The 18470-nt window shown below is 43.2% G+C and overlaps 1 protein-coding gene across 1 annotated transcript in view; it reads left to right on the top strand.

Moving 5' to 3' along the window:
* Positions 1–609: 609 nt before the first annotated feature.
* The window catches only part of alpha-PheRS (phenylalanine--tRNA ligase alpha subunit), a 40122-nt gene continuing 22261 nt past the window's right edge, over positions 610–18470 (top strand). Inside the window, exons 1-3 of the mRNA XM_037432578.2 lie at positions 610–932; positions 2433–2776; positions 6126–6309. Coding sequence (XP_037288475.2) covers positions 795–932; positions 2433–2776; positions 6126–6309 — 666 coding nt within the window. The 5' untranslated portion in view covers positions 610–794. The remainder of the gene's footprint in view (positions 933–2432; positions 2777–6125; positions 6310–18470) is intronic.

Raw genomic sequence — 18470 nt, 5'->3', positions numbered from 1 at the left:
GACTTCACTTACGTAGGGTTAATTATAACTACGTTTACACCTTTTAAAGCTTTTTTACGTTACTTTTGTTGCATATAAGCTCTGAAAACGTAAAAATGTGTTTGAAGACACCCCCTACTTGAGCGGCGCCACTATCGCAGTTTCGACGACCGCCGCTTCCCAAGTGACCGCCGATAATCCGGCAGCACGGGAGCACCTTTCCTTCCTCCGTGTCCGGCAGGCACAAAAAGGCTATAGTAGGCGTTGGTCTAGCCAACGCCTCCTCTAGAAAGATGCCTGAGGAATGGCTCGCGCTGCCAGCGGAGTTGGCCTGCCTTCACTTTTAAACAAGCTCCGCGCGGTAGCGCTCGCGACCGACACTATCTTCACGGCGACGGGCGGTTGGTGGGCCCGTCAGTCGAGAGTTGTTCGAGACCTGCAATTGTGCACTACTATTTCGGAGGCTATGCAAAGTGTTGCGTTTTTGCACCATCCGCCACAGGTGACGCTAGCGACCGAGAACATTTTCAAAATGAAGGAGGAAAAGAGTGTGGCAGTTGTTTTTTTTTTCTCACGCGGCAGGCATCTTTCTAAAGGAGGCGTTGGTCTAGCACACCGTCGTTATACGCGGTGATTGGTTGGTTGCACATGCGTTTTGTGAAATTGCGATAGCTCGTGCGGGGTTGCTGACTGCTCGCCAACGAGGACGCAGGGGTGCCGAATGCTGTCGTGTGGCCGAGTGCAAACGCTTCTCACACCGTTCGTGTTAGGTGCTTGGATTGCATAATCGTCGAACGAAAGCGCCTGCGACAAGCATGGTTGACCTGGTGGAAGGTATTCTTCAGTATGTCGCCGAGCACGGGGCTTGCGACTCGCTGCAGCTGGCCCGTGTTATGGACGTGGACCACCAGAAAGTAGTCGGCACTATCAAGAGCATCCAAGCCTTCGGAAATGTAAGTTCCGACGAACAGATATTTAGCTCCAGCAGTGAGACAGGTGACCGGTAGGCTAAAAAATTGTGCTGTATTTATGAACGTTACAACGGATCACAAATTTCCTACTAATACTCTGTAAATGTACTGATATCTACCCAGTCCCACTACTTTTCGTAAAGAATCCGTGTGAACTCTGAGACGGCGTGCTTTGATGTGTTCTTCATGTGCCATCGAGCAAAGCTTAACATGCGATTGTGTCAAATGGATTGCCAAGCCTTGCCATTTGTAGGTTTACCTTTCTGCGATCGCGCAGCGACGAAGAATAATGTGTCGATTGTTATGTGCAGCCATTGTCCGTCCTTTCCTATGTCCACGAGTGTGTTAGTTTCGTGCCCATTACTTCTTTGGGCTGCAGCAGTAACAGGCAACCTTGGAAAACCTTTAGTACAAAGCAAGTTGTCGTATCTTTCTGTGTTTGAAAAATATTATTGAGGCTGAGTGACTGTTCAGTTATGGGCTACTATGGATTAGTTCGTATAAATCTCAGCAGTGTTCGGCTAGTGCAAATAATTACTGCACCACAAGGCACCTTCCCATGTCCAAGCTATGCAGGCCAACTTGGCCCAAGCATGAAGGGTACACATCACATAAAAAAAATAAAGTGCAAATATGCATGCAATCAATGACAATGACGGTACAATAAAAGTTGCAGAGCAGGAGAAAAGCACCAAATCTAGCCAAAAAATATGCTCTTCCAAAAACTGCCTGTAATTTAGTGACGTATTTACTGAATATAGAAGTCTATTCCAGTCCGCTATAATTCTGGGGAAAAGAACTTTTTTTGGAGGCTGGTTGCAATGTATTAGGTCTATTGTGTCTTGTTTGTCTAGTTGTAACTGGACGAAGGTATGGCAGACCATTTATATTCAAGTTACCAGTCATACTATGAAGAAATCTTGCAAGGAAATGCAAGATTCCCTCGCAAGATTTCTGTTACCTTGTGAAATGTAAAGAAAATATTTTGCCCTTTCTCATGAGTGCACTTTGGATATTTGTGTTCTTAGATTTAATAAAGGGCTATAACACACAATTTTTGATCGTAATATTGTGTTATGTGGCGTAATCCTTTTGCATTAACTAGTCGCTTGCCTTGTGAATCTGTGCAATCCGGTGAACGATATTGTTTCGTGGTCATATGGCGCGTGAAATCAAAATATGTTAGCTTTCTTCAGCTTGGCAGGGAAATTGAACGATTTGTAGCGGCTGAAACTGCCAGGAGACGACAGCTTCACTTCATGCAGCACATTACATCTTATATGCCTTGGCAAGATGGCGGACGTTGGAGGTGGGCAGAGTCTGCAGCTGGCGACTTCTCGTGATTGTTTTGCACTGAAATATTCTTTTACAGTCCACATCTAATACAGGTGAAGGCATAATAGAGCCTCTACTTCTACCCTGTCATCTCCCCTCTTAAAAATAAATCCAGTGACAACGAACTGCATCACAAACACGTCTCAGGTTCTGCAAGTGGAGCAGCAAAATGGCGAGCACTGGGAGCTGACGGCTGAGGGAAGCGAGGTGTGCCAGCAGGGGAGCCCCGAGGGTCGCCTGGTGCGCCGGCTTGGGCCCGAGGGCCTCCCACGAGCGTCCCTGAGCCGAGGGGACCAACTTGGCCTGAGCAAGGCCTTGGCCTTGGGTTGGGTGCTGCTGGACAAGGAGCACGGTACGGTCCGGCTGTCCTGTACCGAGCCTCCACCGGATTTGGTGCAGGCCAGTCTGTGCCAGGTGCGCAGTGGCCACGCCCACATGTTGGACGATGCTCAGCGGCAAGAACTGAAACGGCGAAAGCTGCTGCGCCAAGTGTACGGCATTTTTTATAGTTGTGAATAATTCTCATCTGCATGTGTACGGCTGTACACTAATGGGTACCTCCTCTCTCCTACATCCACACACCATTTAGTAGTACCCGCCACGGTAATCTAGTGGTTATACTGCTGACCTGCAAGTTGCGGGACTGAATCCTGGCTGCATTTTTTTCTATAAACAAAAATATTTGTGGTTTGTTAGACTTAGTTGCACTTGAAAGAACCCCAGGTGGTGAAAATTTCCAGAGTCCTCCACTATAGCATCTCTCAACATTAAATCCCATCAATAATTATTACATTTGGCATTTTAAAGATTCTATCTTAATTAAGCAACGAAGGACGAGCAACTTCTCATGCTTGAACTTGCCCAATATGTTCATGTCAAAATTTTGGTGCACACAGAAGCGTCCACGTAACTTTTAATGGTGTTTCAACCTTTTTACAATAGATGGAGTACATAAGCATAATTATTTTACCGATGAAGTACCTGTGAAAGTATGCAGAAAGCGTTATTACATTTCTTACACGTTAACACATTCTAAGTCTTCCTAAGGGTTTCACAGCGTATGAAGAAAAAAAAAAAAAAGTCGCTTAGAAAATCTTTTTTGAGCGATACAGTATTTTTGTAATGTATCTGCAAGAGTTCCAGAAACTAAAGCAATAATCTTGGAAGTAGTAGGGCAAGCACTTTGCCCTTCCCCATTTTCATTGGTATTGCAAGGGGCCATTGTGTTTCACCTCGCATGCACCAGTTACTGTAACATCTCAAGCAAGTGACCTTATGGCGAAGGAAATATCCTTGTTCAGTTGCAGATATAAATTCATGAAGCACAAAGATGGTATTAGGATTCAATTATTCATTTAATGTGCTTGTCCTCGTTGGGTGAAGGAAAATGGTGGGAAAGGAGAGGGGTGCTTGTTCGGGATTTTATGGATATGAGTGCTGTGACAAGTTCTCTGTATTAGTAACAGGCACAGATTTTCTCCAGCCTGTAGCTCACGATGGGTTATTTTGTGGCAATTCCTTTCCTCATATGAGAGAATTAGATGTGCTTGTGGAACAGTGGTAAAAAATTGGTGGGAGGTAATTCCCCTGGCCTTAGACATTTACAAAAAATTAGTGTGTCAAGATGAGGACCAATTTCATTAGGTTCTCAGAGGTGGTATCCTAGAGCCACACATAGAGATCAACGGCAAATTTTCTTAGCAGCATTGTGGAAGCTACAGAACCGAAGCACATGCCTGTGACAAAAATATAGTGCTTAAGTTTACTGATAATTTTCGCAATGAATGAAACCTTGAATTCAAAGAAATGTACGGCTTCGGGCTGCCGTTTGGGATCATGGGAGGAAGGGATTATTAAGTGCACAGCGTGAGCATATCAAGATTGGATTTCATCAGTTTGCATTCACTCATTGTAGTGGTTTTTTTAAAAGTTGCTATCCACCCGAGTTAGTCGACCTCCTCTAGACTACTCGAAACAGGCCACTTGTACTAGCATAGGTCGCTAGTGCTTTTTGAGCTTCATCATTACATTGTAGCACAATGCCTAAGCTTCCTATATTGTCGCATGGCAGGTGTTGGATGTGTGTTTGTCCTCGCGAGAAAGCAAAGCAAACCCAAATGGGCTGGTGTAAATCTGCTTGGCATAATTCTTGACAATGTGGGAATTGAGGAGAAGCGTTTCCAATCTCTTGTCTGGCTCCAAACTACTTGTCAAGTACATGTGGTGTATATGCTGTATTGGCCATAACCTTGTTTTGGCCAAACCAGACGGACCTCCTCAATCCCTATCTAAAGAATGATGCATGAAGGCTCTTTAGCAGAGCCTTTATGAATTATATATGCATAAAATTGAAAACAGACTGTAAACGAAGGCTCTTATAAGCTTAGCTTAAATAAATGCTACTTTATTTATTACATCTATCTCGTCCCAGTAAATGTCTTGTTTTTGTGTTCAAAATTTTTCTGTTATCTAATACGTGCTTTTGTTCATAGTTGCCTATATTTTTGTGGTACAAAATAATGAAAAGGTTTTTTTTAATCCCCCTCATATTTGAGTTGCATTTCTTATTACATTTTAGAGTATTTTAAACAATGGGAATATTAAATTTTTTATTCTTTTGAGCTTATGTGACGATTAATCGCTTGCTAGCTCGGTAGCATCTGGCAAGACTAAAGTAAAGCTTTTTAAGATGAAAATTCAGCGCAAACGAAGAGGGACCTTAATGAATAGAAGAGGCAAGCACTGGGGTTTACAAACAATTTCTTTTATTATTCTCGCAACAATGCCTATAAATAAAAACCTTGCATGCACACATGCAACAAGACATTCGTAAAAACTACTGAGATTTCTAACAAAGATGCATATGCATGAATTCAAAGGGGTTTAAAGTAGTGATGTACAAATATTTGAACTTCCGAATATTTTTCTATTAGTGTTTGCTTGTTGATATCATTTGCAATGAAACTCTGATTATTTGAACTTTCTGAAAACAAATACAGTCGATGTCCGATTAGCAATAATTCCTTCAGATTTTTTTATATGCTTCATCCCATTACATTGTCGCATTGCGGTAAAGCTACATTGCACACTCTACAATGTAGTAGCAAGTGAATTGGCCTGAGAAAACGCCATGGAGATGCTGTGCCGTTACAGTGGCCCATTTGTATTTTTAATACACTTCACCGCATTACACTCTGGACAGAGCTCTTTTTAGGGCTCTGATACAGTCATAAAGGGTTCTAACTAATGCAGTATAGGTGGGGTCTGTTTCAGACCAAAAATTAAAAAAAAATTGGATTTTCAGCAACTGAAATTTCAGGTGTTTCTGTATGTTGATGTCTACAATGCAACTCTAAATTAGGACGCACGCTCTTATTCGCTAATTAAGTTGGGCCTCCACAGTAGTTGAAGCAGGGAGAGGTGGAGCAAACGGTCTTTTTTTTTCACGTGTGAAGTGTTGTTGACACCACATTGGTTGCACCTAATCATGTAAATAACTCTGTCTTTGCATTGCCTCATTCGTGATAAAACAGCTAGGGAATAGCATCTCTACAGCACTTCATCAACCTAGCCTAAAAAAATCTTTATATTCCTATCTCATAAGAAAGTGCTTAGGGATTTTTCGCAACCTTGTTTTCTCTAGTTTTGACTTTGCACTATTTGAAGAATATTCAATTCGATTCTCACTTTAAATATTTGAATTCGGTTCAAACCCAAAATTTTGCTTTTTACGCAGCAAAGAGGTATGACTGATGTGATGAGCTCCCTTTTGCTGATGTGGTCCAAGGCTGAGTTCATTGTTGGTTCTGCCCAAAGTCAATGTCTAGCAAAACCCTGCAGGGTGGTCAAAAGCTATCGAGTGCAGCGGGGTGAGAACTTTGCCACACAGTTGAGCAAGCCCGAGACTGACCTGACTGCCGAGATGCTTGCCAGTGGTCAGTGGCGGCAGCGACCCTTCAAGGCATACAACTTTGCTGCCCTGGGCCAACCAACGGAGGGCGGGCACCTGCATCCCCTCCTTCAGGTGGGTCCCGCTCGAAGAAGCCTTTCCATTAACAAAAAATAGAACTAGAGGGCCTGCACATATACTAAAACTGTGTCATCAAAAATATTCAGTTGGGAAATGAGCCCTTGAAGTCGCCAGTCAGAAACTCTACCCAACACTGGTGACCATCATTTTGCGTATCTGACATCAGGTGCGTTGTAAAGTGAAGCTGATGTTTTCTGCTACAAATCCTTTAGTTTTCAATTCCAAGCTGAAAAAAGCCATAATAGCTCCATCTTATGTGCAGCTGACCACGAAACAATATCGTTAACCGGAATAAAGGTGCTCAAAAAGCAAGTAGCTTGTTATGTCATGGCTTGTGAGTGCACCAGCGTTGTCATACTGGGGCGACTTGTGTGTTCGTAAAAATGTTCATTATATATTAGGTGCTCGACCAAATTTACTGAAATTTCACCTATGTTTGTGAACACTGAAAGATAAACGTACATAAGATGGCAACAGCCTGGCGACGTGTAGACCGATTGTGGAAGCCTGGGCCAAATGTTGGCAAAGCCGAAGATGTGCAAGGAAGGCCTGGAGTAATAAGCTGTTACATCATTTCCCAAGCCTGAACCAGACCACGCAGCCGACTTCTGTCTACATCCACAGCTATGCGGACAACCACCTACTTGTCATTTGCCCAGTGCACAGATGACCATGTCCAGTGTCAAGCCGGTCCTATGAAGAACCTGCATCATCGCCACGGAAGAAGACATCTACGTCGCATTCACACTGTGGTTACCAATGTCAAACGCCTTGTCAGGGAAACGGCCACTGCAACACTTGTGGACAGTTGGAATATTAAGTTTTTTGTTTTTTTATGTTTGTCAAGTGTTGTATCATGATAGCAAAGACATGGGGTTATTTCGTGACTACTAGCTATCTTAACATGTCTAAATTTTAGGTTTTCTGTGCTTCAGGGATAAGTTTATTAGTTTGACTTACCATTAATCTTTGCTCATACATAGCTTTTTTTTTTATCTTTGCAAGCGGTGCTCGTTAAAGAACCCTAGGTGGTCGAAATTTCCGGAGCCCTCCACTACGGCATCTCTCATAATCATATGGTGGTTTTGGCAAGTTAAACCCCACATATAAATCAAACACAGTTAAACCTTGTTATAAACAGATGGGTTATAATGAAATAATGTACATAACGAGCAAATCTTAATTCTTCTTGAAAGTGCCTATAGAAACCAATGCACTTAAAACGTTGTTTTAATGAACTTAATATTACTGGCTAGAGATATACAAAACAATTCTGTTAAAAAAATTTTTTTTTGAGCCAGTGTCATGACAGTGCACAACACGAATTTGAGATGGTGCGCAATGCGACAACTGTAGCAGTTCAAAACTTCCACCGCGCCTCCGCCAGCAACGCAACCAAAGCTGAGGCGTGCCAAACGCATGCTGTTTCTGGAGGAGAGTGTGTCGCACGGGCGCTGCATCTGCACCGCTTGGCTGCCGCTGACAGCCAAGGACTTCACTACTCCGCGAATGTCTCCCCTTTTTCGTTTCTTTTGTGTCTTCTTTATATTCTTTGTCTTCCCTTCTTCATGGTGCTGAGTCGTGCTTCTTAAAGGGCTGCAGTAAAGAGTGCCCTTTCTACTTATATTCACTCGCTCTCTCTCTGTGCCAGTGAGCCCACTCCCACATTCTCTTCTGTGAGCACGGCCGCGGCGCACCTGCCTGCAACCACTGAAAGTGTTGTCACTTGCAGACGTAAACTGCCTTGTTCTTGCTTGTGTGTTTTTCTTTAGTGCTCTCTCCTGCGTTATCTTTTATCGCGCTGCGCTTGTGATTCCAGAAATATGAATGTGCCAGGCTGGAAGTTTCATTTCATTTCATTTCATTTATTTTATTCGGACATTTCCGCAGAAATGCCCACGAAGGGGGCAAAAGGAGAGTGTGTCTCCTGACTTGGCCCCTCTTCGTGAGGCACCTCGGGCAGGTAGAGCAGGACAGTACAAAACACCATAACATATTTTGAAATACAATACAAGTTGAAAAACAGTGAATACTATAAATATTACATACATTACATATTTCCTTTACATACACTGTAGACTTGTGTTCTGTTTATTACATTGTAAATTCGCTTCTTAAATTGTGTTATGTTTTTAGCCTCCTTAGCGTATTCAATTATTTCAGGAATCCTGTTGCACAGAAGAATGATTTGGTTATTAATTGACTGTACACCATAGTTAGTCCGGCACATTGGCCCGACCAACGCAACAGTACGCAGATTATACGTAAGATCTCTGCTTAAGTACACATCAGAAAAAATCTGGAAATTATCTTTAATTTTTTTGAAGATTAACATGGCTAGTTGCATCCTATAGCACTCTGGGAACGGGAGTACATTATACATATAAAAAAGAGACATATTAGTGGGGACCGAGGTACTTATCAAACCTAGTGCGCGTTTTTGAAGAAGAATTATACTTTCTGTATTTGTTTTGTTACACGTACCCCAGACTAAAATGCAATAAATGATTTGCGAGTAGATAAAAGAAAAGTAAAGCTGCCGTTTAACTCTCCCTGGAAGGAGATGCTGTAAGCGTCGAATTAGACCGATCGATCTTGATATTTTTATTCGCAGGTTGTCCACATGGTGGGACCAACTAAGGTCACTTTGAAAACACACACCCAGAAACTGAATTTTATTTACCTGCGCAATATTTTCTCCATTAAAAATCAGAGAGATAGCATAATCTATAGGCCTATTTTTTTGTTTGAAGAGCATAAATTTAGTTTTTTTTATGTTTAGTTCTAGCTGATTGACTGTAAGCCATGATTTTAGTTTATCCAACCAAGAATTTGCAGTTATTTCAATATCGCGAAGATCTAAACCAGAAAAGAAGGCATTGGTATCGTCGGCGTACATGACTATGTTTGGTGTGAACTGAATGTTAACTATGTCATTGATATAAAGTATAAAAAGTAGAGGACCAAGTATCGATCCTTGGGGAACCCCATACTTAATTACGCCCAAATCAGATTTATAATTGTGGAGCTGTACATATTGTTTCCTGGCCCAAAGATAGCTTTTCATTAGATCAAGCGCAATCCCGCGTATTCCATACAGTTGAAGTTTCCTAATTAATATATCGTGCTTTATCGAGTCAAAAGCCTTACGGAAATCGAGAAATATTCCCACAGTGTAAAATTTTTTTTCAAAGTTATGAAGTAGGCTGTCCTTAATACGGAGTAAAGCAGACTGAGTTGATCTACCTGGTTGGAATCCACACTGTTCTTCACAAATGACATTTCTGTTTGCTATAAAAGAAAATACCCTCTTATATATCAGGCGTTCCGCGACCTTAGAGAAAAGCGGCAGAATAGAGATTGGGCGATAATTTTGAAGTTCATTTTTATCACCTCCTTTAAAAATTATTGTTACGCGAGCTATTTTCATGGCACATGGAAAAATTCCCGTCAAGAAGAGTCTGTTGCATATGTAAGTGAATGGGGCGACAATCAAATCAGCAACTGCCTTGATAGGTGCTGCGGAAATGCCATCTTCTCCTGGTGAGCTGTTCTTTAGTGAGCATATGACAGTGGCTACTTCCTCCTCGGTAACGGGTAATAAAAACAAAGAATTAGTGGAAGAGCTTTCAATATAGCATTCAGCCGGTTTAAGGTCAGTCGCTTGTGTTATATTACTTGAGGATCCTGCCTCAAGGAAATGAAGGTTAAATTTGTCTGCCAGTGCCTTGCCACTGAAGTGAATATCGTTTATCTGTATATAGCTAGGGACAGTGGCTTGTTTTCTTCCTATCAATTTATTAACCGAGCTCCAAACCATTTTTGAGTTGTTAATCACTGTAGAAAACTTGTAGGCATAGAAATCTATTTTCGCCTTCTTGAGGTCTTTGTTTACTTTGTTTCTAAAATTTTTAAACTCAATGAGGTCAGTTTGTTCTTTTGTTTTCAAAAAGTGCTGGAAAAGTTTGTTTTTTTTATTTATCCGCTTAAGAAGTGCCGGCGTAATCCACTCCTTTCTTGCTCTCCTGTGTTTCTTTACAACAACGTACGGAAAAGCAGTATTGTAGTTACTAACCATTTTTGACATAAACAGGTTGTATGCCTTAGACGGATCAGGTTCTCGGTACAGGTCATCCCAATTGCAGTTAAACATTAGAGAGCGAAAACGAAGAATATTTGGATCGTTTATATCTCTACGCATGTATTTTGGAGAATTCTGCAGTTCTGGCATTGTTAATAGTGCAAAAAAAGGTAAGTGGTCACTTATACCAGAGCTGAATACTCCGGCTAATGCACTGTCAGGGGATAAATTAGTGAAACAGAGATCAATGATCGTTTCTGATGTGCTTGTTATTCTGGTAGGAGTGCTAATGATGTTTTCGCAGCCATGAGACAACATTAACTCCATTAGTTTTAGCTTAATAGGACCATCTTTTGATATATCTATATTAAAATCACCAAATGATATCACGAACCATCGATTAGAATTAGCATGATGTTGAAGCTTCTCTAAAAACTCAAGAAGTGAGTCAGTATTACCATTCGGGGGGCGGTAGATCAGTACTATTACAACCTTGTTGTGTATCACAGTAACTGCTTCGAAATCACTACACACAACACAATAGTCGGGCCACGCCTCATAGGGCAAATTTTGTTTGATATACAAAGATACACCGCCACCGCGTTTTCCAGTTCTGAATACTGATTCCATATTGTAATTTCCCAAACTGACCACGTCTGACTGTGAAGAAAACCATGTCTCCGAGAAGCCCATGATATCAAAGTCATAGTTGAGGTGTACTAATTCGCTTTCAATTTCCTCACCCTTGTTCCTCATACTCTGTGCATTAATATGATAAAGGGAAAGACCACGTTCAGAAAGAAAGTTCGAGTCCTTAATCAAATTCTTGAAAGAGACAGCATTGTAATGCATCGACTTGATCATCAAAACAGAAAAAAGCCATAAAAGGCGATAGGTACAGTAAGTGTTTAAACAATCTTGTTTAGATCATCTTCAGATGCAATTCGGATTGCGCGTGCTTCTGAATTCTTTCTGACAAAAATCTTTCCCTGTGAAGACCAAGTGAATCGATAGTTCATCTCGGTGGCTCTAGTCCTTGCCATCCAAAGGAGCTTCTTATTTGCAGGAGTTAAGTTATCAAATAGCTGAATATTACTGTTTTTTCCTCTTAGTTCGGCACGTTTAGCAAGCCATGCTGCCTTCAAGCTCAGTCGAGCGAATCTTATCAGTATAACTGGGGGTTTCCCTTTACGGGGTGGCAAGCGATGCATGCTTTCAACGTCACAGTCAGATAGTGTCTGCAGGTCAAGCCTCTTCGCAAGGTCGTTAACTCGTGACAGGGTATCCTCTTTTTCAATAAACGGCATGCCATGAATTTCCAGATTCTGGCGGCGACTATATTGCTGAAGGTCATTTAGTTCTAGGTTTAGCTTGCGAATTTCTTTTTCGTCAAAATTTTGTTCCACAGCTTCTACTCTGTTGCGGAGGCTTTCTATGTCTCTATCGTGCCTTGCGCTGATTTCAAGAAGCTTGTCATGCGTATCTGACATGTGCTGAATGGATTGTTCAATGCTGGAGACTGTTTGCTTTAATTCTGTAAGGTCATCGACCTTAGTTGTCAAGTGCGCCAAGCATTTGTTAATTTCCGCAAGTTGCTGGCTCAAGGCTTCCGTTAAAGCTGATTGATCAGCGTTATTATTCATCTGAGTGTTCCTAGATGAAGGCACACGGCAAGTCTGACATTTTAAGGCTTTCTTTGCCTCTTTCCCTTTCTTTTTATAGGTACGTTCACTTATTCCGATACATTCTCCGATGTGATAGCATTGCCGGCATTCTGCACATGTTATGACATCCTCATCTTCAGAAAAGTATTGTTTACAGGATTCACATACGTCACTCATTGCAGCACTTGTCTAGTCACAAAATACAAAACTCGAGGACAGCAGTAGCGGCAGGAGCAGTTTCAAGCGATAAATAACGTACCAAAACTAACCAACCTGCGCATGGGCAAGAAGACAGTTAGGACCGTGCTCCGCTGAACCGTCTGCCGCCACTGCTGCCCGAAATGTGGTTGAGTCCCACGATGCGACCGAGTATATAAAGGGCGGGGGGCGTATCACCAGCTGGTCCGTCAAGTGCCCGCGCAGCGCTGTGGTGGATATGCGGATAGTACCAACTTTCCTTGGCTTCAGTTGGTCATTCCCGGGGCAATGCAGGCTGGTATGGATGCGCGGATGACGTCCACTTTGCGGGGTTTCTGCGCATGGGCAAGAAGACAGTTAGGACCGTGCTCCGCTGAACCGTCTGCCGCCACTGCTGCCCGAAATGTGGTTGAGTCCCACGATGCGACCGAGTATATAAAGGGCGGGGGGGCGTATCACCAGCTGGTCCGTCAAGTGCCCGCGCAGCGCTGTGGTGGATATGCGGATAGTACCAACTTTCCTTGGCTTCAGTTGGTCATTCCCGGGGCAATGCAGGCTGGTATGGATGCGCGGATGACGTCCACTTTGCGGGGTTTCTGCGCATGGGCAAGAAGACAGTTAGGACCGTGCTCCGCTGAACCGTCTGCCGCCACTGCTGCCCGAAATGTGGTTGAGTCCCACGATGCGACCGAGTATATAAAGGGCGGGGGGTGTATCACCAGCTGGTCCGTCAAGTGCCCGCGCAGCGCTGTGGTGGATATGCGGATAGTACCAACTTTCCTTGGCTTCAGTTGGTCATTCCCGGGGCAATGCAGGCTGGTATGGATGCGCGGATGACGTCCACTTTGCGGGGTTTCTGCGCATGGGCAAGAAGACAGTTAGGACCGTGCTCCGCTGAACCGTCTGCCGCCACTGCTGCCCGAAATGTGGTGAAAGCGTATAACGCTAGATCAAAAGGTGACCATGATAAAAGCCGTCGAATCGGGAACGAAGAAAAGCCAGGTGGCCAGAGACATTTACGTATCGACGTGTACACTGTCCACAATCTTAGCAAGCAAAAGTCCATCATCGACACTGTTGCACGTGGCGTGAAAGGAAATATTAAGAGGATAAGGACTGCTGCCTTTGAAGTGACCGAAAGGGTCGTTCTTAAATGTTTTTTTTTTTTTCAACATGCAGGCCATAAATATGCCAATGATTGGCGCCATGTTACAAATAAAAGCAGGAGACTTTGCCTGGATCATGCACTATGACTACATCGTAGCAAGATCGGGTTAGCTCCGACGCTTCACGGAGCGCCATGACATCGCCAGGAAAGTGGTCTGCAATGAATCGCAATCTGTTGATGAAGCAGAGGCTACTAAGTGGGCGAAAAATAACATCCTGCGGTTGCTAGAAGCATACCGCGCAAAAGACTTCTTTAAGGCGGACGAAACCACTGTCTTTTTCAAGATATTACCGCATAAGACTTTAGTCCTCAGAGGTGAGCCTTGCCATGGCGGCAAAAAAAGTAAGCCGCGGATCACTGCACTACTTTGTGCCAACGTGACTGGTTCTGAAAAGCTGCCAATTTTCGTAATTGGCAAAAGTACATCACCCCACCGCTTCAAGGGGAAGAAACAGCACCCAGTCAAGTACACGGCCAATCGCAAAGCCTGGATGACCAGGGGGATCTTCACTAAATGGGGCTTTGTGAATGGGACGAAAAGCTGGCAAAGGCGAACCGCAAGGTGTGCTTTGTTTTGGATAACTGTACCGCCCACCACATTGCTGCCGCGCTCCTTAGCATCGAATTGCACTGCAAAAATACAGTCGCTTGACCAAGGCGTGATAATGTCGCTGAAGGTAGGTTAATGCAAGCACGTAATTGGCAGGCTTCTGCTCCACATGAGATTGAAGCGGAACACCAAAGTTGACTTGTACGCTGCACTCGAAAGCTTCAAGCGGCATGAATGAGTGTGACAGCGAGCTTGATTGCAAATTGTTTTTGACACGCCTCATTTGCTGCCGCACTAGACACTTGCGATAAGCCATTGTTAGACGAGGCCGCTACGCTGAACCGTTTCGTCAGATCTGACGAAGTCGCAGCATCATGAATGGCACTTCGCGACACCGGTGTCATGCCCGACAGCAAGTTGTTTTGCCACTATGCGAATGTGGACACGGAAGTGGTGGCAATGGAACAGCTCCCGGATGATGACTATGTGCGCGCTGTTAATAATCTGGATGAAACCAGCGACAATGACTCTGTCGACAAGCGGGAGACTATCGTGTGGTAGACCAACGTGCCGGCAATGTCAGAGGCATTAGACATGGTGGGCGTACTGTGCCGCTACTACGGCCCTCACGTGGGTGGCGAAGATGCCTTGAATATTGCAACCGCAGCTGAGCGAGCCATCAGACAGATGCATCAACGTTCGATTACGGACTTCTCTGCAGCTATGCCTATTTGAAATGCGAGCTGTGTATTTTGAAGTGCAATAAAATAGGTGTGTGACATTTCCTTTTTATTTGCAGAAGGCGATTATTTTGTTGCATACCACCATGCGGTGCGATGCTATTTCGTTCATTATTTGTCTTGGGTATACCAATAATGTCCCCAGCGGCTATAATGAAATATTGGTTATAACCAGCAAATTGCTGTGTCCCTCCAATTTTGTTATAATGAGTTTATAACTATAGTCCTGTCTGTCTCTAGACTGCCGAAATTCATAACAGTGTTTTAATAAAATTGAATTCCTTCTCATGCAGTAATAGAAATGATTGACTTCAAACCTCTGCTTGAAAGTACTCTAATTTTGTTTTGTCACCCGCATCAGACAACTCTACGAATCTTGGTGGGATACCATGTCACAAAGAACACCAACGATGTGGGTAAGATATCTCTGTGACAGCCTGACAAGAAAATACATTTTAATAACGGACACCAAACACATGCCTTGGGTGCATGCCTTGTTACTATGTTTGTGTAAATTGTAGATTTTAGGTTCAAAGTGAATAATGATTTTGTGTAGAATAATTTCGAATCAAATTCGAGTAGTTTATATGACATAATATTGTAATGAACAAATACAACGCCAAAAGCTAAAACAGCTATTTATTTATGGCGAACTTGTGCCGTCAACTAAATACACACGGGTTGACCTGAGCTCACTAGAGAAATTTTCGTCAACCTCTTATTTTTGCGTCTCGCCACGTGCCGCTCCTTTGAAAAACCGCCAGCCTTCTTTTTCCAGCGCGTGGTGTCGTGACACGTGCAGCCAGCGTTGCATGGCGCGTTTATAGCTTGGCGCGTTTGGCTTGTCAGTTGGTCTGGCAGAATTCATAGGAGCAGGAAGTGGCGCAAGACTTCGGTAGGTGCCTAACAACATGCGGCATTAGTCCCCTTCCCGAAACGCATCGTGCCGATGCGTACGCTGAAGTTGAACAGTTTTGTACAGCAGTATTGATGTGATGCTTGAGCACATTTATCAGCTGTCTCGTTTAGTGCCTTTCGTAGCACGGTTTCATTCGTACTACATGTACGACTTCTGGGTGATTCCTGCGTCGGGTTGAGCACACTTGGCCTTCAGGAATTACTTCGTAGTTTAGCGTGCCTAACCGGCGAAGTACTTTGTAAGGGCCGAAATAGCGCCGCATCAGTTTTTCCGATAGGCCAGGTGCGCGTACAGGCGTCCACACCCACACTTTGTCTCCGGGGTTGTACTGTACGTCTCTCCGCTTGAGATTATAGCAACTTGCGTCGGAGCTTTGTTGTAAAATGATACGATGTCTTGCCGATTGCCGTGCCTCTTCTGCCCTTTCTATGAAGTCACCGATGTGCGGGTCACTCTCATTCGAATCGTTGACAGGTAACATCGCGTCTAAGGTCGTTGTGACCGCCCAACCATAAACAAGTTGAAATGGCGTGAAGTGTGTCGTTTCTTGTACTGAGGTATTGTACGCAAATGTAGCATAAGGCAAAATACTGTCCCATGTCTGGTGCTCGACGTCCACATACATCGAGATCATGTCGGCGAGAGTTCTGTTGAGTCTTTCGGTTAATCCGTTTGATTATGGATGGTATGCTGTAGTCCTTCTATGGTCGGTGTGGGTGAGCTAATGCCGCATGTTGTTAGGCACCTACTGAAGTCTTGCGCCGCTTCCTGCTCCTATGAATTCTGCCAGACCAACTGACAAGCCAAACGCCCCATGCAACGCTGGCTGCACGTGTCACGACACCACGCGCTGGAAAAAGAAGGCTGGCGGTTTTTCGAAGGAGCGGCACGCGGCGAGGCGCACAAAGAAGAGGTTGACGAGAATTTCTCTGCGAGCTCAGGTCAACCCGTGTGTATTTAGTTGACGGCACAAGTTCGCCAAAAATAAATAGCTGTTGTAGCTTCCGGCGTTGTATTTGTTCGTTACAATATAAAGAAAGATGCCAGGCCTCTCAGCGCAGCACAGTCATGGCAAAAGTTGGAAGAGTGGCCTTTGAGAGCCTTTTCTAAATGCTTTTTGGATAACTGCTACAAGCACACTTGCTGGGTACCCACTACACCATAAATAATCATAATTTTTGTGTAGCAGGCCAACATTCACTACGGTATTCTTCGCAATTCTTCGGAGAAGCGTGGTATTCGCTACGCACTTGCTAGGAATTTCGTGCAATATTTATATGCAGTGGCTGACGACGGTTAATTATGTGCGAAGTGGGTATCTGCCACAGTTAATAGGTTATCAAGAAAAAGTTTTCTAATGGGTTGGAGAATTAAACGACCCGCTCGTTGCACAATCGACATAGTGTGGCACCTGGTTGTTCCTTTGATGTTTTAAAACTTTTTATTACTCATGTTAATGCGATTCCTTTCCCGACATCAAGCCTGCCTAAGGCAAGTTTAGAAACAATTTCCAAGCTCTGACGTGGCTCAGTGGTAAAATACTGGGCTGGCACACTTAGGACCCGTGTTCGAATCTCATTGTGTCCTTGGTGTTTTTTATGTACTGAATTTTTTTTTTCTTATTTGTTGTGATACTGGTTACGAACAACGGCGGCAACGGCGGACAACTGCGGTGCCACTCATGACCCGTGTTCTGATCTCGTAACACCTTTCGCTGTAAAAAATGAGCATATTTGTCATGACCCAAGTAACCTGCACAATATTTTTCTAAGATTGAGACGAGGCATGTGCAAATGTCTTTTTTTTTTCTAGAGGAAGTGAAAGTGATAGTTGCAGGATTTCATTTTTGGTAGTGTGTAAGTGATATCCTGCAAAATATGCGACATATTTAAATTTACTATGCTTAAATAATAGTATAAGCTGGTATAACGAGCTTTTAAGCTTAAACAATTGTGAATTGGCGTAAGGGTTAACTTGTATGTTTATTTAAGTTAGCCTTGAAGTGGCACTTCGTGGCAGTGTGTATTTCTTCTGAAAAAGTTTATTCATGGTACATCACTCCTTTATTGCAGTGAAGCCATTTTCATAGGAAGGTAATGTGTAGATTAATATATTTATTTACTCGTTCTGAAAAACATGGCAATCAGACACTGACACAAAAAGACAGGACACACTTCTTGTGTCCGTGTTTCTATGCCCTGTCTTTTAGAATGAATTGGCACCAACTAGCTCAGATCTTATTTATTTTATTCTTTACACCTGTTTGTTCATTCTTAATACGTTGAAATTTCCAGCAATTTAAATTTGTGTCAAACTGAATTTAAACACGTTATTATTCTTGCAAATATTAAAAATGCTCAAGTATTTGCACTAGCCTTCTTGTAACTCCTTGTCACATTCATGATATGATATTTGTATTTATGTAGGTTCTGTTTACTTTTTTGTCCTGCGGTGTTTACTCACGCTCAAAGTTTCATACTACTTCATGCAATATGTACCAACTAGCCCACCTAGCTACAGTAAAACCTTGGTGATACGAATCTCATAGGGTCACCAAACATATTCATATCATTCGAAATTCATATCACCAGAAAGCATGGAAAATTACTGTGCAACAAAGAAAAGGTCGCATACATTTACATTTATTGTTTGTCAAGGCTGTAGCAACATCATGAATGGCTGTGAATGATTGCCAGTGAAGGCTTCAAACGTCAGTGATCATACTTCTACTCTGGAAGATTCGGCTCGTGTGTGTAATTAATAAACCAGGTGCATTGTGACACATAACGGCTAGTAGCTTCAGCCTAATAATTGTACGCTTTTTTTAATGACACC

This window comes from Rhipicephalus microplus, chromosome 10 (genome assembly GCF_043290135.1).
Source record: "Rhipicephalus microplus isolate Deutch F79 chromosome 10, USDA_Rmic, whole genome shotgun sequence".
Classification (NCBI taxonomy): domain Eukaryota; kingdom Metazoa; phylum Arthropoda; class Arachnida; order Ixodida; family Ixodidae; genus Rhipicephalus; species Rhipicephalus microplus.
The sequence above is the reverse complement of the archived record's forward strand: the minus strand, read 5'-3'. Positions and strand labels throughout refer to the sequence as shown.